Source organism: Leptosomus discolor, chromosome 7, assembly GCF_034619465.1.
Source record: "Leptosomus discolor isolate bLepDis1 chromosome 7, bLepDis1.hap2, whole genome shotgun sequence".
Lineage (NCBI taxonomy): Eukaryota > Metazoa > Chordata > Aves > Leptosomiformes > Leptosomidae > Leptosomus > Leptosomus discolor.
In genome coordinates, this window is record NC_141397.1 from 37,158,398 (window position 1) to 37,183,205 (window position 24,808).

The following is a 24,808-nucleotide window of genomic DNA, read 5'->3' on the forward strand; positions in this document are numbered from 1 at the left end:
TGACGCTTCTTAGTCTTTTTTTAACTGTCGAGCAGAAAATGTACATATGAGAGAATCTTTTCTGATATACTGTCCCTTACTGCAATGTGTTGAGAGCTTCTGAGGTGTCATGTCCCCTTGCTCTTGGGAATCATGACCTACTACTGGGAAATTCTGGTATTAAATGGGGGAGGATAGAATCATAGAATCACTAAGGTTGGAAAAGACCTCTAAGATCATTAAGTCCAACTGTCAACCCAACACCACCATGCTCACTAAACCATGTCCTGAAGTGCCACATCTACCTGCTTTTTGAACACATCCAGGGATCATCTTTTCTGTCATACTAAGGTCCAATATTACTTGTTATTTTAGAGAGTTGACCACCTTCTGAAACAAGAGCGTCTCACTGATGCCCTGGCTCTAGCTTGGTCTTTTTATGAAGGAAAAGCAAAGGCTGTAGTAGGTGAGTTTGTGTTCGGTTGTTTTCTTTCTTTGTGGTTGTTTTTTATTTTTTTTTAAACCACTAGAGAAGGTTTTAAATCTATGCATGTACAGATATCACTTTTTCAAGAAAAAAAAAAAAAGGAAGAGAATTGAATTGAAGAAGAAAAAGTAGGATGTGCTGCTTTGGGTTTAGCAGAAACAACACCTTTATAGGGATTGCTTTGATTTTTTTTTAGTCATAGTCCCTTTAGCAGCCTGCTGTTTTCGAATGAAAATCAGAGTTGGTTTGTGTTGCAACTCCTGTCTGTTGTCACTTTGCCATGAAGGAGGTGGATCCAGGTGTTGAATATCTAGCCTGCTAAAGTATTCCTGAAGGTCATGCATGACCTGTAGGTAATTTTCAGTGTGATGTTCTGTAGCTCTGCCAAGCAGGTACTTCCATTCAGGTCTCCTCTGACTATAAAACTGACTAAAAGAACTGCTGGGTTTTGGCACTGTGTTCTCTGTGAAGGAGGATGCTTTGTGAGCACTTAGCTTGTTACGATAAACATGTTAATTATGCCAGAAACTGCCTCTTGAATGGACCAATTTGGACTGGACCCATTGACTTTTTAGCAAATAACTTCCGATGGTTTTGACAGATGAGACTCAAGATAAGATCCTCCTGCTGTGAAATTGCTAGCATATGAAGAAGTGTCTTGTTTTAATGTAATTAAGGAAAGAGCTTTTCAATATTAAAAGAATTACTGTCTTTTTGAGTTGGCATTTAAGAATTTTTTTTCTATTATAGTGCCCTTAATTCAGCTTCTTTGTATCAAGGCATCCTCCAGCAATTAGCCTCATGTACATAGTCTTTGACAGCCCTGTGTTAATTGTTGTCTCAGTGTTAAACAGCACTCTCTTCTTGACATTCCTGTGCTGGAACAGTCTTTGCATTGGGAGAATAAGCTCTTCAGAAGAGTGGGCTAAAAGTAGAACACAAAATAGTTTATTTAGGTATCCTGACCTCTACATCTCAAGGGCAGTGGTGTTAGCATCTGAAATGTGGGATTTTTATATTTCCACTGGCAGCTTAGATGAGAAAAGTTTTATTTCCACACCTCCATCCCCCCACCCCCCTTCTTTCTAGGCTTGTCTGGTGACACAAGCAAGCGGAAAGCGGTCATTGCAGACAGAGTGAGTCATTGATCTCTTCCTAATTGGATTTTCATGTATGCTGATGTGATACTGACTGTGTTCCTGGAAGGAATGGCTTCTGTCCTCCAGAAGTTAATCCAACTAACTCTAGAACATGTACATGTGCCTCTCTTGCTAAGATCGTGAGCAGGATTTTAGAAGATACTTGGAAATACCTTTTGGGGATAAAAATCTGCAGCATTAGCAAAAAAAATCTGCAGCATTAGCAAATCAAAACATGACATGATCATCCAGGCCTTGAGATCTCTGGTCCCCTTATAGTGGTAACTGCAGAGTTTCCTGGCCTTTGGTTGGAAGTGTCCATCAATATGTAACTTGCTCCCTCTCAGGATGGAAATCTTGCTCCATGTATACATGGACATGGAACAAACTGTGCAACTGATCCTGTTTGGTTGTTACAGAAGCCTTTTTCTGGGAATGGTATGTTTAAAATACACAGTTAGTGCAATAATTATTCAGCTGTACTTTGTTCTTCGTCTATTTTATTTGCACGTAAAGAAGTTTTGCTGTTTAAGTTACTATAACTTAAGCTTTGGATAAAAACATGGCCCAGATGAGCCTTGTACTTCAGGGTACATTCATCTGCCTGAAAATTTGCTGGCAGGCTGGCTGCCCAGTTTCTTAGTCAGTTAAAGTTAGTGTAGGCCTTCCGTATCCCAGTGGGACACTTGGGATTGTCTCTTGGCAGCCTCTTCCCTCTTCTCCTTCCTGCCCACACTAGCTCATACCCAAAATGAGACAACAGAGTTTACAGTGCTGCCAGCCCCCAAGTCAGTTTATTAAATGTGCTACCAAGTAGGGCCTCTAGTGCAGGATTTGAATGAATTTTCTTGTTTATTGTAATTTAGATGGTTGAAATCCTTCTGCGTTATGCTGATCGGACGTTGAAGAAATGTCCTGACCAAGGCAAAATCCAGGTTATGGAGCAACATTTTCAGGTATGGTGCTCCAGGGAACTCTCTTGTATAGAGCTTTTGAATTTTTAAATCAGACTTGGCTTTGCTGCAAAAATTACTTGTCTATTTTTTTAAAAATATTGCTGTGGCTTTTCTGAACTCACCTCTGTTGTGTGCACTAATGACATCAGGACTTGGTTACGGCTAGGCAGCAGAGCAGAACCTGTACGCCCTCTGTCCTCTGCAGAAGTATGACTAGAGTTTTTCTCCATATGAACCAGCATATGGGAAAACCTGTAACTATGCCAGCTACCAGCTGATTCAAATAACTCAATGATTGTGCTCTGTATAGGCCAGGCTTCATTTTGTGCTCTGCAGGATGTGCTATTTGGAAGGATTTTTGCCAGTCTCTACAGCTTTTTTCTCTCTCTCTTCCGCAGGACGTGGTGCCTGTCATAGTTGATTACTGTCTCTTACTCCAGCGTGTGTAAGTGCAAGCCTGTCTCCCAAGGCAAACCACCAACCCATGTAATCCTGAGTGCTGTCTTCTCTAAGATTGCACGGTTTAGAGAAATCGTATTGCATCATCCTCGTATCATATATCACATCACAATTTAGAGGAATGCTTAAAACCTGATACTAAAGTCAGGGTACTCAGTACTCAAAGAAAAGTGTGTCTTAAATTTTCACTGATGTGTTGAGGAAGAGAAGTTTGCTTCAAACTGTTTCCCCCACACCATCCCCTTAATAAGGAAGCTGCCTTACTAGATTTTCCTGTCATCATCATTTCCCCTCTAACAGCAGATTTTGCTGCAGCGTCCATAGCTGATTTATTCTGCGTAGCTGCCTGTACCTTGCATCAATATAGAGCTGAACAGGCCATTCAGCTCCTGAGGTTGAGAAATACAGAGAAAATGGAGTTTAATTTGGAGCCCTCAGGAAGTAGATAAGTAAGGAGATTTTAATAAGATTATTTGATAACTAAACACTTCTTTCCTCCCAGGGATCTATTATTTAGCCAGATATATGATAAGATGAGTGAGAATTCTGTAGCAAAAGGCATCTTTCTGGAGTGCTTGGAGCCATATATCTTAAGTGATAAGCTGATAGGAATCACAGCTCAAGTGATGAAAGACTTACTGCTTCACTTCCAAGACAAAAACAGATTGGAAAATTTGGAAGCCTGCATTGTGCATATGGATATCACCAGCTTAGACATACAGCAGGTGAGCTGTTGTGCTGCATGCTGTATTGAGTTCCCCTGAACAGATAACAACATCCCCTAGTTGCTGATGCAAACTTCTTGTGCTTTTAAGCACAGCATAGTGTGTGGAAAACAAGGTGTCACCTTTCAACAGACAAGACATACGTAGTTCAAACTATTCATGCCTTTTGGTCACTAATTTGTAACAGAACTTAGCCCTGTGTCCCTAGGATCAAATTCAATGGCTGTGGGAATTATTTAGCGTGGCTGTGTCCATCCTGTAACATGCACGCTCCTATAAACATGTTTTGCTCCCCTAGTTTGTGTCCTGGCATAAGTTAATGCATCAGCAGCTGAATGTGTTGGCAACTACAAGTCTGTCAGGATTAGTCTTATATTCACAATCAATCTTTCCTGTTTTGAGTACCTTACCTGACATCTAAGGCTGCTGGGGCACAAAAAACCTGTGAGTTGCATTTGGCAGTTTGGTACCCACCAGCCTGCTCTGCTCCGGTGCTTGCTCTTGCATGACAAAGTTAGTAGAGCAAGGAGGTGTTCCTGCTGGGTAGTCCTGTTTTCCTTGGCCAGTTTTTATTCCCACAGCATGGCTTTCTATTCCAAGAAGGGAACTGCTTAGGAACTTGACTCAGTGATTTGCTAACCCAACCAAAAGGCAAACTAGTGCAATCAAGGGGTTTGAAGAACTGATTTATTTATTTATTTATTTATTTATTTATTCCTTAACCTCATGCAGGTTATGAATGTTAGAAACTAGACAGTTAGATTCTGTGTTTGCTGCATGAGCAATAAGCTGGATACTCCACTTGGGAATTTGGGGTCCTTGCAAAGAGTAGTTCTGCAAGTGGAAATTCTCATTCTGTTTTTAGTCATACTGTTGGGCGATGCAAATGCAAGGACAGAGATTGTATTCGAGAGACTGAGGAGTGAGAAAACTGTCAGCTAAGAGTAGCTGTATATCTACATTGCGCTTTGTTCACCTTGCAGGTAGTTCTTCTATGCTGGGAAAACCATCTTTATGATGCCATGATCTACGTCTACAATAGTGGGATGAATGACTTCATTAGTCCCATGGAGGTAGGAAAGATGCTCCATGCAGTGAGTTGTGTGTTTATTTCTTTGTGTGTTCAGCTCATAGTCTTTCTGAGAAACAGCATTTCGAACAAAATGCATTGTCTTCTCATTCAGTGCGTATATATTCTTGTTCTTTTTAATTTCAAGGGAGAAATCACGTGTGATATATGCAGCTTATTTGACTAGATGCAGTAGAGGAGAAAAGTAATTTGTAATTACTGTGCTTTAGAACACAAATTTCCCTGCTGAGGTAGCAATGCTCTGCAAAGTTACAGCAGGAAATTTAGTTGTGTTAATAAAATAAATATAAAACAAAAGCAGCAGAAGAGAATAGCATGATGACTTAAGGAGATTGCATTGTAAAGCTGCCTGCTAACAGCTTTCTTGCTGGTGGTGAGCCTGGCCTGTGTGGCATGATGTGCTGAGAAAGCATCAACTTTCTGCACAATGTGATTAATGGGAGTGTAGGTGTGAGGGGTTCTATGAACACCTCATGCTTCTTTTCCTTCATATTGTTCTTCCTCTGCTGACACAGTAGTATATTAATATGGATTAAAGAGTAATGGAAACAAAGGGTGAACTTATCTGTGTACAGAATTCAGAAAAAAGGCTAGAAACAGTCCTTGCATTGAGGCAGGCTTTGTTATTCACACTTGGGTATGATCTCTCAACAGTAAGCACAGGACTCATTGTAATGCTCTAACTGAAGGCCCTGTTGATGCTGCTGCTGGTAATCCTGAAGATGTGCCTGACATACCAATTGCTCTTGAAACCTACAGCTATAATGACAAGATGTTTCATTATGGAAGCACTGCTGGTATTTTCTCAGTAGTGCTGAAACAGAGAGCTGGATCCGTTTGAGTGTGAAAATCTTAAATTGTTCAATTTTCAGCAGTTACAATCTGATTTGATTTTTCTCAGGAAGGAGACTCCTTAGGTGTCCCTGATTTTAAAAAGGACTTCTGGAAACCTAGCACTAGCTGTATGAGTACAAATAACTTTTTCTGCTTGCTAGAGCTAAGTATTTAGATGAGTCCTCATTCTACATACCCAAACTAAAGGCTCTCTGGTGACTCTGCTGGGTTTGCATAATCTCTGGTGGCAGAAGACTGAAGAACAGGAAGTGGGGCTGGTCAGTTATGCTCTGACTGTTACTTCTGGGACTACCGAACATTTCTGTGTTCATTGTGGCCTGTGCTTAGGGTTAGACCTGATTGAATGAAGGCTGTTTTTTCATATGTGGTAACGTCAGCTGCAAAAATCATCCTTTGCCATAGCTTGGTGTCCTCTGCACCTTTTAATCGTGAGACATGATGAGAAAGGAGAGTTTCTTGTGGAAGACTCCCCATTGATCTGTGCTTTAAAACTGCACAGGTTCTTTACTTAGAGCTTTTCCAGCTGCTTGAGCACTCCTCCTTTCTTGTTACAGAAGCTGTTCAAGGTCATTGCTCCTCCACTGAATGCTGGGAAGTCTCTCACAGGTACAGAATTATTTCCCTTAAAGGGTTTCTAGTTTTGATATTTGATGTTTTGAATATCTCCAGTCACTTCCAACAGAGGGATGCAAAAAGGCAATACATATCTGATATAAGGGTCTTGGGGAATGGAAGCGTGTTCTAGTACTGTTCTAGTACTGTTTGCTGTGTGTGAAGCTGCTCAACTTACTGTGCGTAAAACTGCACGTCTGTCAGATGAGATGTTTTGCTAATAGCTGGGAAAAAGATTTGCATCTCTCTATGTTGTCTTGTGAAGAAAAGGTGACAAATAATTTTTGTTTTGTAGATGAGCAGGTGGTAATGGGCAACAAGCTGCTTGTGTATATAAGGTAAGGGCCTTTAGAAAGTGTGTGAGGTGTTGCCTAGCGGTGGCACCAGGTTTTTAACTTGCTATAGTTGCATAATCTTACAGTGTGTTTCAAGGTCTGAGAGATTGTGTAAAATAGCAATGGCTACTTTGTACAGCTGGCTTAAAGTTACAATGGCTTCTTGTTACACATCGGGAGTGAATAGGTAGGATAAAGTTGGACACTTAAGGCTCAAGTTACTGCTGATATGCCAAGACTGCATCTTTATCTTTAGAATTTGGTTAGAGTGAGTTCTTTGTCCTGCATATGACGAAGTGCTCCTTGAACAAGGACTCCATAGCCTGAAAAGCTGTATTTTAGCCCTTTCTGCCATGCCTTTTGGGATAGCTGTGCTTAGTTGCTGCTTACTGTGCTGTCTATCATTTGTGGGAGGTCATTCTGAGACTGCAGAGTGGTAATTAATAAGTGAATTCCTCTTTCTGGAATCTATCTGAGATTGTGAACATTAGATCCAGCATTACTCCTGCTTCCTAAAATGCAAGAGTAAAGATTTTTATGAGAAACACTGAGTTTCCCCATTATTTTCTGCTGTGGAATGGCAAACCTCAGCTGCAAATTCATGCAGTGCATTGGCTTATTGTGTATTAACAGCAGTGCTGTCTGCAATGCTTGCTTTCGCAATTTACAAAATAAATTTGTTCCGTTTGTTTTAAGAGCACCCTGAAAACTAGCTGAAAAAATAAACTGTCCTCTTCAATCTGTTTACTGTCAGGACATATTAAAAATGTCTTTCCCCTTCTCTTCTATAGCTGCTGCTTGGCAGGCCGTGCATATCCATTGGGCGATATTCCTGAAGATCTGGTACCTTTGGTTAAAAATCAGGTGAGCAACCTTTCGGAAGGAAACTTTCCTATGCAAGGTTTTTAGAAGCAGATGTGTATGTCTTATTTCATGGGTTTATGATGGAAAATTATTATCAATCTGGTAGCTGTATCCTTGTGATGAGTATATATCACTGTAGATACCAAATAAGCTTTTGAAGAATGAAATCGGTTGTTGCAATCTCAACATTTAAACTCTTTTTTTTTTTCAACTGTGAATTGGGCTATAGGAACATAGAGTTCTCAGTGGCACTAATTTTGATTGGGTTTTTTCCTCATTCTTTACCACAAAGTTGCCAGAAATTTGTAGCTGTCTTCTTTCTAAACTTGACTATGACATGTCAAATATGGGAGGATCTTCCCTGTTTTCAAATGCATGTGATATGGGATTGACAGGAGTAGAAAGTGAGATAACATCGAAGAAAATTAACTAAATATTCCTTCCTCTGTTTGTTGCTAAAACTCCAGTTTGTGTTGGAGTTTTCCTGCCTTGGATATTACACCTCTGTCCTCTTTGCACAGCAAAGTGTAAAGTTCAGCACAGTCATTTTCCACAATGAAGGTCCCATTAGATGCATTTCTGTCAGTCTTTCCCCTAGTATCCTGTCGCTGTATCTTCACCTCTGAGGTTTATCCAGTCTGGTTATTCCCTAGGTGTAATTCCCATGTGCAGGGTCAATGTCTGCCCTACGGCTTAAATCCGAATCACGTATTCACAGATACTTAGTAAATGGGTGGATGAGGTGGAGTGTGCCATGACTGCCATGACTGCTGAGTTAGGTAGTACTAGGTAGAGTTCAGTAGGTAGAAATGTTTCTACTAAGTAGCTCTTAGTTGGAGGTTTCTCTGAGGCTTTTGGGTTTATGGTGTTCATGCTCATCTCTGCTCATCAAGACATTGTGTTTGCTGAAGATTTCTAGCCTTGTGATAACTGCAGGTATTCACTTGACATCAAGAGCACATTGTAATCAAATGCACCAAAGTGCTTCCTTGTACCCTTGGCTTATGGGGTCAGACAGCTACCTGTTTCAGTGGTGGCTGCTTCTCTGCCACTTCACACTGTCGTATGTGGGCAATTGTTTGCCAGAGCTACTTAATAGGTTCAGGGTGCTACAACACATCTCTCCTTAGACTTACCTCAGGAACCCCTCTTGAGAGCCTCCTTTGGCATGAAGGAGGTTCTGGGGGTCACAGAATTGGGAAAGGATTTAGCACTGGATGTCTTCTTGTACTTGGAGAGAAAGGAGGATGCAGGCAGTTCTGAGCTTAAACCTCTGTATCCTAGCATTTGATTCCAGTTGATGTGATTCAAGCTTTTTGTATGGGGATTTTTGGGTTGGCCTACAGCTTACATTCCCTAATGTCTATGATTATATCTGAGGTTTGGAGCTGAAGTGAATCTGTGATGGCTGTGAGGTCTCTGATTCAGGCTGTTTGACAACTCTTTCCCTTATGTCCTTATTATTGCCTCCTGCCCGCAGCACTGGAGGGAAGAGGCTTTCCCAAAAGACTATTCTACAGTAATCATGTCTGGAAAGACAGTTTCCCTTTTCTGATGGTCAGTGCCACTTTGAGACGACTTAAAAGGTAGCCAGTTTCTTCCTTCTCTTGAGAAAAGGCATAAAGGAACCCATGGCTTGCTATTTCCCAGTCTTCTGGTGATTGTTAAGATAGTCTGCTTTCTTAGTCTGTTCCAACTCTGGTTAGGAGGCAATAGGCTGGTGCTACATCCCTCTTTGTCCACCCATCTTGGCCATCCTCAGTTTGGGAGAGATGGCACTGGGCATGTCCAGCCATTCTGCTTATAGGGCAGGATCATAGCTCCTTCATGAAAGTCTCTACCTGTGTTTATAGGTGCTGAAGCTGCTTGTTTTACATCCTGCGGGCTGAGAACAGGCTGACTACCCATCTGTCATTTTTTTGTTGTTCTTGGTCCCTCTAGGAAGAACTGTAACCTGACATCCAAATCCTTTTCCCAGGGTACTTTAGGAACAGCAGCTGATGCCTTAAGGCTTCTGTGTGCTGCTGTTATCCTGTGAGAGTGCAGGCTTATCCTACTGTCCTCCTTTGGGACAAGGTTCGATTCTTGAGCTGCACCTCTTCTTGGTGTTCTTTGCCACCCTGTTCAGTGGACCATCTTTGGCTGGCTGGATTCATCATGCTGTTCTGGGTCTGCAACAAGTAGCTTCCACATCAGGAGAAACAGCCTTCTCTGTCTGGATGGCCCAAGAGATTGGCGGGTTGTTTCAAGGCAACAAGTACTATTGCATGTGCCTTATATATTTGTTCAGGACAGGTGTGAGCATGTTCTTAATGGTTTCATTGTAGGGAGGGAGTACCTAGCTAAAATTATAGTGAACTTATGCCAGAAGTATGACTAGACATGCAGGTTACATGTCATGCAAGTTGGCTTGGTCACTGCCGAGTAAATCTCCTGTTCTTATCCATTATTTCCATCAGAGCCCTCAAGCTGACTATTTCTCTTTGAGCTGTGTTTGAAGCTTTGCCTTAGGCCAAGCTTCAAACTCCTTTGGAGTTGTCTCTGACAATTTCTTAAATCAGAGGATGATCCTGATCATCATTTTGTGCTCATAAAACTCTCTCCTGAATTTCTGGCCAGTTTTACCGCAAACATCTTTCGGGCTCTGGATACTTGAATTCACTCTAGCTACAGTCTGGCATTTTCTGTTTTGTTCTGTTTTTTTTTTTAAGTTCCTGGCTGGCAAGGTGGGTATCAGGTTCAGTGAGGCCAACAGGAAAGGTTGTGCTTCTGAAAGTCAAGCTGCTAACTCCTCCTGGCGTCACTGTCACTGTGCTGACAGAAAAATGAACTTGGAATAGGAGTAAATGAGAGAATGTGGCATTTCCTGCGGATGGCTGGAAGAGTGTATTGCCTGTCAGTTCTCCGTGGGATCCCACTGTGCATCTTAACCTATACTCGTGAGTGCTAGTCAATCTGCAGCAGTCTGCTCTCTTTCTGCTGGTAGCCAGATCTGTTGTGAGTGTGTTTGAGACAACCGGAGCTGTGACTGCTCTGTTCATTCCCTGGGAGGGTCTAGACACCTCAATAAAGGGAGTTGCCTTCATTTTGAAAGATGTCCTCAAATTTCAGGAACTAGAAAGTCAGTGGAGGAAGTAGAGAGTTCAATAGCACCTAAGTCAGTCTTCACAGTGCCAAAAGCTTCGTGCCTCTGAGTAAGGGGGCAGATTGACTGGCTCTTCCCAAGGGAACTGCTGACAAGTAGAGGACCTGTGCCCTGGAAAAGGAAGAATTGCATAGCTTCTTGGGAGAGCTGCCAGGTAGGGGAGGGAGTTATCTAATTTCACACACTTCAGTCTGCAAGTATAAGCCTTCATTTTTGCTTGATCTTAAGTTTTGATTGATCTTAAATTGGTTGGTGAGTCTAAGGAGGGGGAAGTTTTTTTCTTACTAACAAGCAGCAGAAAACATCATTCAAGTAAGAACACTGATGGATTCCTAAGGTGCTTTAAAGCTTGAGTGCAAAGAGGTAACAATGCTGCTTTCACATATGCTTGTGCAATCAGTTATCTGAAATCCATAGGAAGTCTGCTGTGTGTGTTTGAATTTTCACTGCAGGTCTTTGAATTTCTCATCCGCCTGCATTCAACTGAGGGATCTGTGGATGAAGAGGTCTACCCTTATGTTCGTACCTTGCTGCACTTCGACACTCGGGAATTCCTTAATGTTCTTGCTCTGGTAAGAGGTCGCTGATCTCCTCCAAGAGAAAAATGCAACGCCAGTTCTTCTATCATCTGTGTCATGGTTGGATGATCTGTAAGATTCCTATTAAATAGTTCGTGCTTTAGCTAAACCAGTAGTTACTGGCTTGATGTGTGTTCTGTAAGATATCAGAGGAGATCCTAACGGTCCTTTATGTCCTTAAATAAAAATTGATGAGTATGACATTATACAGTGAAGGCTCTGGTAACAGAGGCCATCTTTAAAGCATAGGTAAAACAAAAATAATGTATTTGTAGAGAGTGTTTTAGTACCTACACCTTTCTCCTGCATAAAGATTCATCTTTCTTCCTTTTCGTACTTCTTAAATTTCCTCTGTCTATTTAGACCTGTTAACTTTTACCTGAATATATAATAGCATTTTGGTAGTTACAAAAGAGCAAACTGTATGTTGGAGCCTGCTGCTTAGATGATATGTACAGAACGGGCTTAAAAGCATTGTCAGCTGTGTGATATGGCTGCTTCTTTATGTTTGCTTGTATTTTTGGGGTTGGCAGTGGAGAGCATTCTTAAGGTGTCAGTGTTTTGCCTCATGCAGACTTTTGAAGACTTTAAGAATGACAAGCAAGCTGTGGAATATCAACAAAGAATTGTGGATATACTTCTGAAAGTGAGTGTGCCTAAAAATTAACCTCTGTGTTTACATCTGTCTGATTATATACAACACTGTGCAGTAAAGCCTGTAATTCGGATGAGGTGTTTCCAGTCCTGCACCTCGGAGAAGGTGGTGGGCTGAAGCATGGATTCACCTCAGCCAAGACTGTCGATTGACTATTCAGAAGTGATGCCTCATGCACAGAGGGGTCTCCTTTCCTGTCTGTGATTTTGCCTGGGTTGTACTTAGTTGTCAAATTTCTCCTCCCTGCGCTGTTAAGTTTATTTTTATCTGTTTCTCATTGATTCTGCTCCCTGATTCCTTCTGAGCAGGAAAAAAGGTCCCAGGAATCCTGTGCTTGGCAGGGTGCCCATGCTCTTCTGATAAAATCCTGCTCCCTCTATCTGTAAATGCTGTGTTTGGGATGTAACATAGCCAGAATGACAGGCCTATCTTTAGTAAATAGGAGAGAAGAGGAATGTCAGAGTTATCGGCCTGGAGCTGTAGAAATTACTTGTCATCTGCAAACCATGTTCCTTAACAATGAATGTTCTCATTAAAAGCTATTGCTGCCAAATGCCGTTTGCTTTCCCCTTCAAAGCTGTCAGCATTAATAATGAGTAACTCCACTTGGAAGCTGTTTATATATAAACATATCATAAGTAGCATTTCCCTGTCACTGTCATCCCTGATAGATGAGAGCAAGGACACCAGTGAGTGAATTCCATGACAGCGCTGCTGCAGTAGGATGTGTTGGAGGGGCTGAGATGATGCCACTGTGGGGGAACTTTTTGTGAGCCTGCCTGAGTAGGCTGTTGCTGTAAGGACGTTAGTTAGCCCTGTGCTGGGTTAGACCATGCTTTTTTGTGTCTTTAGCTGCCATCAGCAGGAGGTGGCACACTGCAGCTGTGTTCTGGAGCTGCTGTGGTATGTGTTCCTGCAGCACCACGTAGGCTGGATCGAGCTGTTTACAGCCATGTAGCAAACGTCCACCGCAACAGAATTCAGCCTTGCTCTTGGAGGGGAAAAGGAGGGCAATTGTGGGAAGTGCTGCAGGATTAAGTGCATCTGCAGGCAAATAATTTGGTGTTAGGAGATCTGTCAGTCCCTTGGTCTGGAATCTCCTTTTGGATAAAAATCAAAAAAATCTTGGAACTTTTAATTTAAATCTATCGTTAGCAAAAAAAACCCACTTGGGAAATGGCAGCACATTTAAAATAGCTTGGTCAACATAGACATCTTGCTAATGCTGATCTAAACTTTGCTAAATGTATTGTCTTTTAGAAAGTCCACATGATTGGCCTGCAGCCTCTGTAAGGTTTCTGTCTTTCAGAGGTACAGTATTTTCATCTTCACATGGACTGGCAAGGACCCAGTTTGTGAAAAACAAAGACAAAATTAATAAAACACTCCTATTGTTTGTGAGACATATTTTTAATGCTATTAGCTAACGCCATTCTGACTAGGCTCCTGTATGAAATAACCTTTTTAAACAGAAAATGAAGATTAAAAAAGAATGATAGCGTTAGCTGATGTTTCAAGCTCTACTTCCTTCCTTAATGTGCCTTACCTGTCTGCCTCTAGTTGTGTAAGATAACCAGTAGCATCTCATGGAGACCTGGATCTCTGGGTCACTTTAAGAACCCAATTGTATTTCCCAAGCTTAGACTGAACGAGGTTATAAACTATGGGATGCTCCATGTCTAGGCTTTGCTAGAGCAATTCTTAGATGTTAGCTGGCAGAGTTGTTCAGGTGATGGATTTCCTCCCAGCTAAACCCACTGCTGTTAGAGGAGGACTCTCCAAACAGGGGCATTTCACTTTCCCTTAGAGTTTAGGATTTTTTTAGGAGCATGAGACACTAAGTCAGGACACATCACACTCATTTTCTATATACCAGACAGGTGACAAGCACTTCTTGGGTTTCAAATCCCTTTTGTACTGACTCTTAGATACTCCTTTTTCCTGTAATTTCAAGTCAAGTCAGCACAACCACGAGTTTCTCAAAATATTCATAGACTAACAGCTAATTTAATGTGAGAAAACAAACTTTTCCACAAGCCTACATTCGTTTTTTAGCTATTTGATCAGTTCTGCATACCACAATTGAAATGGTGAATGCCTGGGGCTTGAAGTAAAATGTGCGGTTTTTTCCTCCTATAATTATTAATTTTATCTTTTTTCCTCATGTGAGAATATTTCTCTGCTCAGAAGCTCTGTTACATGTCCAGTGATCAGCACAGACTACATAAATGGGGATAAACGTGGGTTTGGAACCCCTTTGCACCCGAAAATCAGAGATGTGCAAGAATACTTCCTTTGAGTATATGCAGAGAGGTCAAGCCTCTTCAGCTTTAGGACAGAGGTGATTTAGCAAGGGCACATCCGCTGTCTCAGGTGACACAATTAAATGCTGTGGAAGGTGGCTTATCTTTTGACCTTCAGGATGGACTAACACCAGGACATTGTGTAGATGCCTAGAGCAGGAGAAGACATGATGGCTGTTACAGGGATTTCTTGTTGCAGTGTCCTGATTGCTTTCCCGAAGGCAGCTGCAGAATCAATCACTTGTGGTTTTGTTTTTCCCTTTTCTCTCTAATGCTTTTCAGGTCATGGTAGAGAATTCTGACTTCACCCCATCGCAGGTTGGCTGTCTCTTTACCTTCCTTGCCCGTCAGCTTGCCAAGCCCAACAACACGTTGTTTGTGAACAGGACGCTTTTTGACCAGGCAAGTGTTCCTTTGTGAGGGGTAGAAAAATTCCAACCAGGGCGCAGCACTGCAGAAAGCATGGCTGGTGCTGTAGACTGTAGCAATTTGGAAGTACTAGTGCATTATAAACAGGTAGCATCTTGCTGGGACTTTGCTGTGGTTTCAAAGAAGCAGAGTAGGAGAGACCACAGAAGCACAGTAAGCTCCATATTTCAGCTTGCCTGCTGGATTTATGTGAGGAAAAGGGTCAGGTCCTAGGAGATGGAACAGCCTCTGCTCTTCTCCACTGAATGGCAGATTTCTGCAGTCACTAGTGTGTCAGGAGAGGGAAAACAAAGGCCCAAAAGGGCAGGAACCAAGCTGTTTAAGCCCTAGTGAGCATTTTGGTGGCTCTATTGTCACTTGTTACCTATATGAAGATGCCAAGGTGAGGAGATAAGGAGTGCTGACTAAAATGACATTAGCAAGCTTATAGAGCACCTGTATGTAGCTAGTAATTTCTAGTTCATGTGGCCACTATCGTTCTCTGCTGTTTGCAGTAGGCTGATGTGCACCAATGCATGCATGAAGCTTGCATGGGTTAAGTTTATTTCCCAGCTTAAGTCCCTGAAATTCCTGGGGCTGAGGAGGAGGCTTCAATGGCTACAGCAGTAGTACTTTGATAATAGGGATATATGAACACTAAGAAAAACTTAGTTAGAAAATACATGTCCTTTGTCCTAATTTAAGACTAAAGAATGCTGTGGAGGCTAAATGCATTTGGATTAAACACTTTAATTACGGATAAATTAAATTCTACAAATTACTCGATTTCCTGTTTTTCTGGGAGAAATGGCACAGTCCAGGAGAGAAATGAAGGGGATCAGCGTAGTGGTTCCAGCTGTTTGGTGCGTAGCCCAAGGCAGGGCCATGGAGGCCCCATAGTTTTTTATTCCCAGGGTTTCTCAAAGTTTGGTTCCAGGTCCTGGTGCAGAGTCATGGGTTTCCCTCCCTGGAGTCTTTTGACAGTTCTTGGTTACTCCGGTATTCTCAAGTGTCCTTAGTTACAGGACCAAGTAGGTAATACCTCACAGACGAATAGTGCGTTCAAATTGCACCATTGTGTTCTGATTTGTCGTTGCCATTATTGGTGCTCACAGTCTGGTTGTTAGGCTTATGCTAACTAGGCCTAACTCATGCTAACTTCTACGCCCTTGCCTAGGTCCTTGAATTTCTGTGCAGTCCAGATGATGACTCCCGCCATTCGGAGAGGCAACAGGTAATAGCCTTCAAGTGAATGTTCCTTTAAGCACCAGGTACAACCAGACTGTAGAGCAGAGTTTGGCCTCATTGGGAACAGATGTTGACTGAAGGTTATATGCACATTAATGGTGGCCAGCATGGAAGAACTGGGCAGTGCTGTAGACAGCGGGAGTGAAGGAGGATCCTACCCCAGTATTGCCTGCAGGAGAGGTTTGACAGCAGTAAGAACAGAGGCAGGAAAAGTCCTGGATAAGTGCATGACCTTCACAGTTAATGGACAATCAATTAAAAAAAAAAAAATTCTGTAGAATAAGCCCTGTGTTAATGCAAAGTTTACTGGAGCCAGAGCAGTGTACTTTTAATGGCGCTGGCTGTCCAGCTGCTACTGCAATATAAATAACTGGTCTTCAATATCCACAGGTCCTTTTAGAATTGCTCCAGGCGGGAGGGATAGTACAGTTTGAAGAGAGCCGTCTTATCCAAATGGCAGAAAAAGCTGAATTGTAAGTTTCTGGGTACAATACGTAAACACTGCCTTTAAATCTCCTCCAAAGCTTTTTTCCTGCACATTTCTTGTTCCTACTTTGCAGCTGTGTTTGGGATTATTTTCCCTATGCATTCACATATGCTTCATTTAGTATGTTCATATTTAGTCCCAGTCTTTCTGTCTTCTCTACCGGGTGTTCTTACAGAAATCGTTGTTAAGATAAGAGGCAGTAGAGCTCTGGAAACATTTCAGCATGAAACCCTGTGGGGCTTGATGAGTTTTGGCACTTCCTATCCTAGAGCCCAGGCTTTGTTCAAAGGTATAGTTGTATATTTGAGTGCTCTACCACTGACAGATGGAGGTGACTTGTTGGGGTGAGGCCCACAGGTGGATTTGAAAGCACGAAGGGGTCTGGTGCCACCCTCGTAGTACTAATCTTAGAACTGAGTAGGAGAGACAAACAGTGTCTGGAAAAGCTAAAAATTTCCACCATCTCCTTTAGATGCTTTACACTTCCAGAAAGAGTCTGTCATGCCTAAACAGAGCCAGCCAGGGAGGGCATCTTCATCCAAGTCTTGAATTTGGATGTTATGTGAATTAATCCACCATACTACAAAGGACCAGAGGGATTGAAGTGTGGTGGTGGGGTATGCTATGCCTGTTTTCCTGCATGTCCTAGAAGGAGTTACTCAACCAAATTTTTCAGACTCAACAAATGCATTTTTTTCTCCTTGCTTCAAAGAGCTTGATTGCCAGAACTAGCAGCTCAGCCACTTCAATCAGAGCTAAAAGACCTATAGTGTAATGTTATTTAGCAGACTTTTCATTTGTTTTGCCTCAGTTGCATCTGTTTTTGTCTAAAGTCTCAAAATATTTAAGATGTTTATTAAAATTTTAAGGTAGGAAGCTGTGTCATAACGCATTATTGAGGGATGTTCAGTGTATTTCTTCAAATTAGTATTGCAGATTGGCCTAGCTTAGAGCCAAGTGTGTTATGGAAATAAGGAAGATGATCTATGAACAGCAGAAGCTGTGCACCTGATTTCTTTAAGGATTTTTGTTCTCTGTCCCTTGCCTCTCACCTTAGTAACCAGCTTCCTCTGTTCTGTATGATAACTTCCCCAAAAGAGAGAGGTTGACAGGCTGATTGGCCTGTGGCTGATACCAAATGGCATCTGTAAACTGGAGCCACCCAACCTGTGTGCTGAAAACCTTAACATAGGATATTTCCAAATACTTCTTGTAAAACATGCTGTATTTTCGTTCGAGTGCTGCCAAACTGTGCTGCATCTGAGCTACCTACCTCTGTTCTGCTGACTCAGCTGAATGTGTGTTTCCTCATGTGGAAACTATTTTTCATTTTAGCTATCAGATTTGCGAGTTCATGTATGAACGAGAGCTTCGCTATGACAAAATAATTGGCTGTTACCTGCGTGATCCAGTGAGAAAGGTGAGTAAATCTGGTGCTTCTGGGTACAGCCTGTCCTGCTGGCTAGAGTGTGAATGGGCACAGCAGCTCTGCTCTTCTCTTGTATTTTTCCATCTTAAAAAGTGTCCTCCTTTTACAGTTGAGTTTTCTTATAGACAAGGCTTTTTGTGTTTGTGTGTGTGTTGGAGAGGAGTTGATTTTTTTAAAGCTTCAGAGTTTTTGGTTGCTTTTTAAATTTAAACAATGCTAATACATAAAACCTGAGTACAAGGTGGGATTTACTGCAAATGTTGTTAACTGCAATAATTCTTTTTTTCTGCCATCAGTCCCCTCTTTTCTGCCCCTGGACAGTCTCTCTGCCCTTACTGTCTCTTTGCAATTACCTTCTGCATGTCTGTAAGTTGCATAGCTGCCAGAGTTTTTAAGGTATTCTCTTCCCTACCACCAACAGGAGTTGGGAGGAGAGTCTGGTAAATGTGATTTCACCAGTTCCATATTAAACCACTACGCTGAAAGTTGTGTGGGTGAAAGAGTCTCAGAAGAGATAGGTTGTGATAGTGAGATGGTCGAAAAATACATGGTACAGGAGAGCATCTGAGCTGAGGACAGTGTAGGAGAACATAGGGGAGAGGCTAATGTCAAAGAGGAATTCAGGAATATGCTGGTAAAGCTGACCTACCCTCTGGCAGAGCATTCTTCTCTCTGCCTGTGCTGCTAATTTAAGAGTGATGTCCTGTCCTTTTTCCATGATGAGCAAGAGGGGAACATTTCTAATAGTGGAAGAACAATTCTGTTTGACCTCAGTGCTTAACACGTTTAGCATCAATTCTGTTCATTTTGGCTTTTTTTCCCTGGCAGTTCTCCAGGAACTTTTTAGGGACATATAATCTCACCTGCAGATAACTTATCCTGACTTGCTAAGAGATGACTAGCCCTGAGGTCATCCTAAGACTGTTTGAAATGCTCTCCCTTACCAAAGTCTAATGCTGTTAGCGGTGCTGTAGAACCTACTATATTATTTATGGTTTTATGCCTTGCAGGAAGAAGTTTTCAATTATATTCACAACATCCTGTCCATGCCTGGCTACAGTGCTGAAGAAAAGCAGGCGGTGTGGCAGAAAGCTTTGGAACATATAGAGGTACAGTATATCCTAAACCCATGGTACCTCAGCTACTGGTAGCTCCTGATGGATCTGCCTGGTGCTATTCTGTAAACGGAAGTGTCACAATATTGAATCACAACTGTTTAGAAAGCTCTGACTTTAAGATTCAGTAGTCTCATACGTTAATGTAAGTGCATCTCTTCGATTCAGGCTGGCTTCCTTGGTTTCCTGGTTTCAAGTATTGCTCTTTGGATAATGGGACCTTATCAGGGATTGATGGCTAGCGAGTGCTGTGTAGCAGGGAAGGGATCCATTAGCAAGTCTTTCACCTCCCAAGTGTGCAGCAGCAGCAAGGTCAGGACATTGACATCACTGACCTTGCAGTCTGTGGTATCAAATTCCTCATCTTACAATGGTAATAGTGTTCAACCTTGGTACCCTGGCACTTCTAACCCGTGGGAAGATGGTGTTGCTAGACTTCTCTAGCTAATAATTTTTCTTATCTCTTCAGTCTCTCTTTGGTTCAGGGGATAGAGATGTGTCTGAAATGATTGCCCAGTCAGTAGACATGGGGAATCCATAATATCTCTAGTTCCTATAAGGTGGTGTCAGTCCCCTCCAGGGTGATCTGGAGACAAGCCAGGAAAATAACTCTATAAAACAAGCAGTCATGCACTTGCCTAGACTACTTAGCAGAAAATGGCCACAGAATGGTGGGGGACACATGGGTGGACAAAAAACTACTAGGTACGTTTGAAAGCTACTAGAAGTTTGAATACTTCTAGTCTCTACAAGCATCTGCAAGTAGTGCATGGCTAATGAGAAAACAGACCAAGAAGGAAAATTATTCAGAAGACAATAAACAAAGAAATCCTGTGAATCAAGCTGTATGACATACAGCTCACTGAGCTCATGCCCACTCTCCAGATGCACTTTCAGAGCCTATGGGAATTGTTGGTGGTGACGGTTGTGCTGTGGCTGAGTGGGCCTGCCTCATTACTACCTTATCAGAGCAACTCTGGTTCCACACCGGGCTTTCCAAGTTGAACAAACAGCTGTCTACTGTGCTGCTTCCTTGTGTCTGTTTTGTTCTTCTCCTATTGCATTTCTTGTCTCTGCTTGTATTGGTATATACAGCCCAAAGTGTTTGGCATTATAAGCGAGCTAGTCTCCCTCTGTAAGCCTTATTTTGTGTCTTTATCAAATCCCAGGTAGGTCTCCTTGCTGGGTCCCTTCAGCCTGAGGACTTTACAGTTGCTGTTTGATGCTTGGGTGTCTCAGGACAAATCAGAAATGTCCTGGATTGCCCTTCCTGATACTTCCCATTGTGTTGTACTGGTTTTGATAAGCTTATTGTAGGCTAAGTCTGCCAGCTTTTTATATTGAGTTATTTGGTTGGTTTTTTTTTTCTCAGTCTGAAGCCACTTCTTGATTATTGTACAGTCAGAAGTGCTCAGTGCTCATCTCTTCAGAGCTGTGTGCTTTTCTGAAGTTGGCAAACAACAGAAAATATTCCTCTCACCTTGTCCATGGCCATCCTTAAAACCAGGGTTTCTTGGCACTGTTCCATCAGCCTTGTAGGTAATGGACAGCTGCCTTTATCTATGCTTTTTGCAGCTTCCTCCAAAAAGCTGCTGGGCATGTTGGTTCTGTACGTCACCTTTCTTGGGTGCTGTCATTGAGATCAATGTCTTCTTCCCTTTTGGCATCTTTGGTGAGCAATATATACAATTTCATGTGGCTTAGCAGCTTATTGGCTGCTATGGGCTTTTTTTCTTTTCTATTGTGTCAATCCTGCTCTCAGACATTCAAAAGACTTGTAATAGTAAATAACAATTTACTAAGGCAGTGCTGTGATTTCAGGTCTTTGAACAACTGTCCTTTCATCTGCTGAGGTATGGAAGTGACAAACCAGCCTCTTCAGTTGAAACTGGCAGTGTCTAGAGAGACTTTCCTGATGATCGTGTGACAGAAAAGTGTGGTTTGTGATCAGTGCCACTTATTTTCTCTGTCGTCCTACATAGCTATTATTTCTTGATGTTTATCTTGAAAATAAAAGCCTAAGGGTTCTCTTCAATCATAATGCTGTTTGTAGTAGTCACTTTCTGTCCTCAGACCCGCATGCCTTGTGTCAGTACTGTGTTCTCAAGGACTGTCTGCCGAAGAAGTACTATGTTTGCAAATTGTTCAAACCTGTGAGAGGATGAAAACCCAAATGCATAACTTTTTGCTTGGGGGTAGGCTGTGAAGGTTGCACTGATTCAAGAGCTGCAGTCAGTTACAGGAAGGCTGGGCCATCTCCCTCCAGCCAGTCAATCCTATCTTCATTAGTCCTGAAAACTGCCGGGGAGCATTTGTCCAGAGAGAGAAACAAATTAAGGCAGTTACACTATATGCTTTCTGATTCCTGCACTGCTCTGGTCAAGATCTTCTGGGTCCTTTGGATTGCCTGGGGTTGTGAGATGGAGGGGTCATGCTCCTGTGCGCTGGGGAAGCAACCAAGAGCTGTGGCTCCTGCAGTAAAGCTGTGGGGTCAAACACCGCAGAGCTGCTTTAGACACAATAAACCTCTGGTTTGGTTCAGTTCAAGCTAGTTAAACACTCTCCATTTGGTTGAGAGAGAAATTCCCTAGGGTCAATTGAGGGCTTTGTTTCCTCACCACTACTGGCTCTAGGAATTTCTTGTGGCAGGGGGTAAAAGGCAGTTGTCAGAAAAGCTGATGAATAATTTCCTTGCCTTAGAACTGAGTTGTGGTCTCTGTGATGAGTTTTGCATTCTTATAAGCCCTGTTGCATAGTAAAATCATCGACTTTCAAAATGCCTTTTTACAAACTACCCTTCCTTCTTTTTTTTTTTTTTTTTCAAAAACACTTTTTGTGCAATGGTGTTCATTATTTTACAGCTTTCATCTGGGCAAAGATACAGTTATAATATGAATGGACTTGGTGATGCTGTGTAATTATACTGCCTATGAAATTAGAAGTAATTGTCTTTGCTATGTTTCCCTCTCTAAAGGAGTTGCTGTTGCTGAGCCCGTGCAAAGCAGCCGACTTGGTAGCCATTCACTTCAGTGAGCAGATTGAGAGCATCATTACAAACCTTCAGGTAAAGCATCAAACTTCATTGATGTCGGCACTTCTTTACCACGGGGTTGCCATTCTTGTAAGAAATTAATTGCTAAGCGTAATGGTAAGTTGTTACTGTGTCGTAAACAGGAGAAAAACTGTTTGATAGCTACTCAGCTGCAGGAATTGCTATATTTACATTATTTGGCCTGTTTGTAGAGTTCTGGCCATAAAAATGTGCCTTCTCTGAGTTGCTGGTTGCATCATTTTGCAGTTTTTAGTTTGGAGTTCAGTATGGCTTGCACTCTCAGATCAGACAGAGCCATTGTTGGTAAACATCTCCTCTGAGTATTTATGCAAGACAAATGCCTAACCCAACTTCTTCAGCAGAGACCAGCTGTGAACAGTATTTGCTTCAATGGACATAGTTCAGGAATCACTGGTTTATAGCACATTATTTGAAATAATAATACTCTTGTCTCCTTCCTCTGTACAGGACCAGTTCTTAATCTTGCAGTTTCTGAGGAGTCTCCTTGATCCCAGGTATGTAAGAAAATTGGACCATTTACAAACTACAGCTTGAAAACATAGCTTAAAATAAACAGTGTATCAATAAACAGCCTACAGCCAAGATTAGGGCTTAGGAAAGGCGACTTGCCCTTCAAGCTGCTCAAAGTTGAGAAGGACAGCCCAGAAATAACAGTGTTCTGGGGAGTATCTTTCAGCAGAGCCCTTGCCGGCTTCCTAACTGGGAAGTGGTGTGGGTTACAGTATATGCAATGTGACACCACCCCCACGCTAGTGGGAGTTTGGGCATTACTGTAACTGTTTCTTTGGGAAGACTGTGAAATGGTTACCCTGTGACTAAAACTGCCATTTCTTTTCTCAGAAATGGCCCTTTCTGTTCTCAACCCACTGATTTGATTACTTGACCAAGGTGCCCAAGTTTAACATAAATAGAAAAACATTTTGGTCTATTGGCATTTCTCATGTCTATGTTATTTCAGAATTGCTGCCATATTTCACTGAAGACTTCTCTTTAATTACTTGCTTGCTCCATCTGCTCCTGTTCTTTCAGTATTTCAGCACTGAGTTTTTTTCTGCTGAATCTGTTTCAAATGCAACAAGACCTTGATTTTATTTGTTTATTTTGTAAGACATTTGTGTATGCACACCTCCAATTGCCTTCAAGCAATTGTTAATGCAATTGAAGGAGAGATCTTGTTTTGTCAATTCGCTACAAATGAATTGTGCTTTATGAGGAGGAGGAATAGTAGGAAAAGGTAATATCTAAATTCAAGTATCAATGGTTCAGTTCTTGAAGTGGAATAAAAAGCATGCTTTGGAAGCTAGAACCTGGAATTAATCACTTTTTGGATTTTGTTAGGATGTAAATAAAAAAAAAAACCCTCACATTTTGTTATTTCCTGAGTTTTACAGCCATGTTTCTATGGAAGGTGTTAACTTCCACACCTATTGTTTTCTTAGAAGTCAAAGCAAAATCAGAATTTTGACAAGAAAATATTTGGTTGGGTTTTACAGGAGACAAATTAGATTATTTGGTTAATGAATGAATAATTAAAAAAATATTGAATAGTTAAGCAGAAATGATAGCCAGCTGGATGTTAAGTAGGACTTTGTTTATGCTGTGATATCACTTGCAGCGAGAGACACAGTGAAAGCAGTAATTAACCTAGGTTTTAATCTTATGCATAGAGTGGCTTCCATAATCTCTGACTAATAACCATATCTAACTTAACTCTACCGTATTTAGAGCTAAATACAACCATTTCTTCTGCAGTTACCTTCTAATCGAAAGCAACACATGATGTGCTCAAACCAGCAGTAGAAAGCAACTTTCTGTACCTGATCTTTTAAAAGACGTCTGCTTTTCCCTCCGAGGCTGATGTTCAGCAAGGTGCATTAGGCCACATGGCTTGTCTTGTTCTGCCGTGTGTGTCTTGGGAAAGTTTATGAACAGTTCCTTTTTCCTCTGTCTTCCAAAGTCTGCTAATTCTCTGCACTGCAGTAAGATGTTCAGCATCCCAAGTAATGGAGGTAAACCACATACTGACTAGATTGTGGTTGCCAGCATAAGCAAAAGATGTGGGACAGTTATACAGAAAAATGAGAAAAATGTTACTGAATACTTTGGATTCACATGTGGCAGTGACTGACCCGTAAAGCAGAAGGTCTGGAAGCCCATGGTTTAACCTATTGTTATTAAACTATGTTGTCAGTAAGAAGTGTTCTGGAGAGATCCTAGATTGCTGGAGGGGCTTTTCTTTTAATAACACCTGAGGTCCTGTGGTCTGTTTTCAGTTCTATGAGGTTGTCTGCTTCTAAGACCTATTGGAATGAGCTGAACTGTATCCTGAGAGAGGTTGGGAAGGGGGGAGAAACCTTGCTGTGCAAGACCTAATCTGCAGATGTACCTTTTACTTTGTATTATATCTACACATGAAATGGTGCTTGGGTTCTTCTGAAAACATCTGTGTCTCTTCAGTCAATCTAAATGTTTGTATGCTTTTTTGAGCAAAATTGTTATTAAAATAAAGACTCTTAGAGCAGTAAATGAGCTTTTAATGTCTTAAATACAAATGATTGCTTGATCATATGGGGACAAGACTCATCATGCTAGAATAACTATCCTAGTTGGTGGAATTGCATTAGGGATTAATTTGGCCCATTTAATTTAGCTAGAGATTTATTTCAAAGGAGATGGAAGGGGGAAGGGAGGAAACAGGGTTAACAAGTTGCCTGGGGAAATTAAAACCAAATGTCCTTATGTTTGTATCTTATAAGCAGCCACAGAAAACAGAGAACGTAGTGTATATTGCTCAGCTCATTAATCACAGCCTTTACTGCGTTTCCATTTTAGACTCTTTTTTTTTTCCTCGAAAAATACTGATGCA

The 24,808-nt window shown here is 41.7% G+C and overlaps 1 protein-coding gene across 1 annotated transcript in view; it reads left to right on the plus strand.

The window, feature by feature from the left end:
• VPS8 (VPS8 subunit of CORVET complex) overlaps positions 1-24,808 on the plus strand; it is an 84,066-nt gene that overhangs the window by 31,052 nt on the left and 28,206 nt on the right. The window contains exons 17-34 of the mRNA XM_086468502.1: positions 355-445; positions 1,556-1,602; positions 2,472-2,561; positions 2,960-3,006; positions 3,523-3,745; positions 4,729-4,818; positions 6,245-6,296; positions 6,598-6,640; positions 7,429-7,501; positions 11,099-11,218; positions 11,799-11,870; positions 14,465-14,584; positions 15,768-15,824; positions 16,229-16,311; positions 17,661-17,745; positions 18,765-18,863; positions 21,844-21,933; positions 22,390-22,436. Coding sequence (XP_086324628.1) covers positions 355-445; positions 1,556-1,602; positions 2,472-2,561; positions 2,960-3,006; positions 3,523-3,745; positions 4,729-4,818; positions 6,245-6,296; positions 6,598-6,640; positions 7,429-7,501; positions 11,099-11,218; positions 11,799-11,870; positions 14,465-14,584; positions 15,768-15,824; positions 16,229-16,311; positions 17,661-17,745; positions 18,765-18,863; positions 21,844-21,933; positions 22,390-22,436 — 1,529 coding nt within the window. The remainder of the gene's footprint in view (positions 1-354; positions 446-1,555; positions 1,603-2,471; positions 2,562-2,959; positions 3,007-3,522; positions 3,746-4,728; positions 4,819-6,244; positions 6,297-6,597; positions 6,641-7,428; positions 7,502-11,098; positions 11,219-11,798; positions 11,871-14,464; positions 14,585-15,767; positions 15,825-16,228; positions 16,312-17,660; positions 17,746-18,764; positions 18,864-21,843; positions 21,934-22,389; positions 22,437-24,808) is intronic.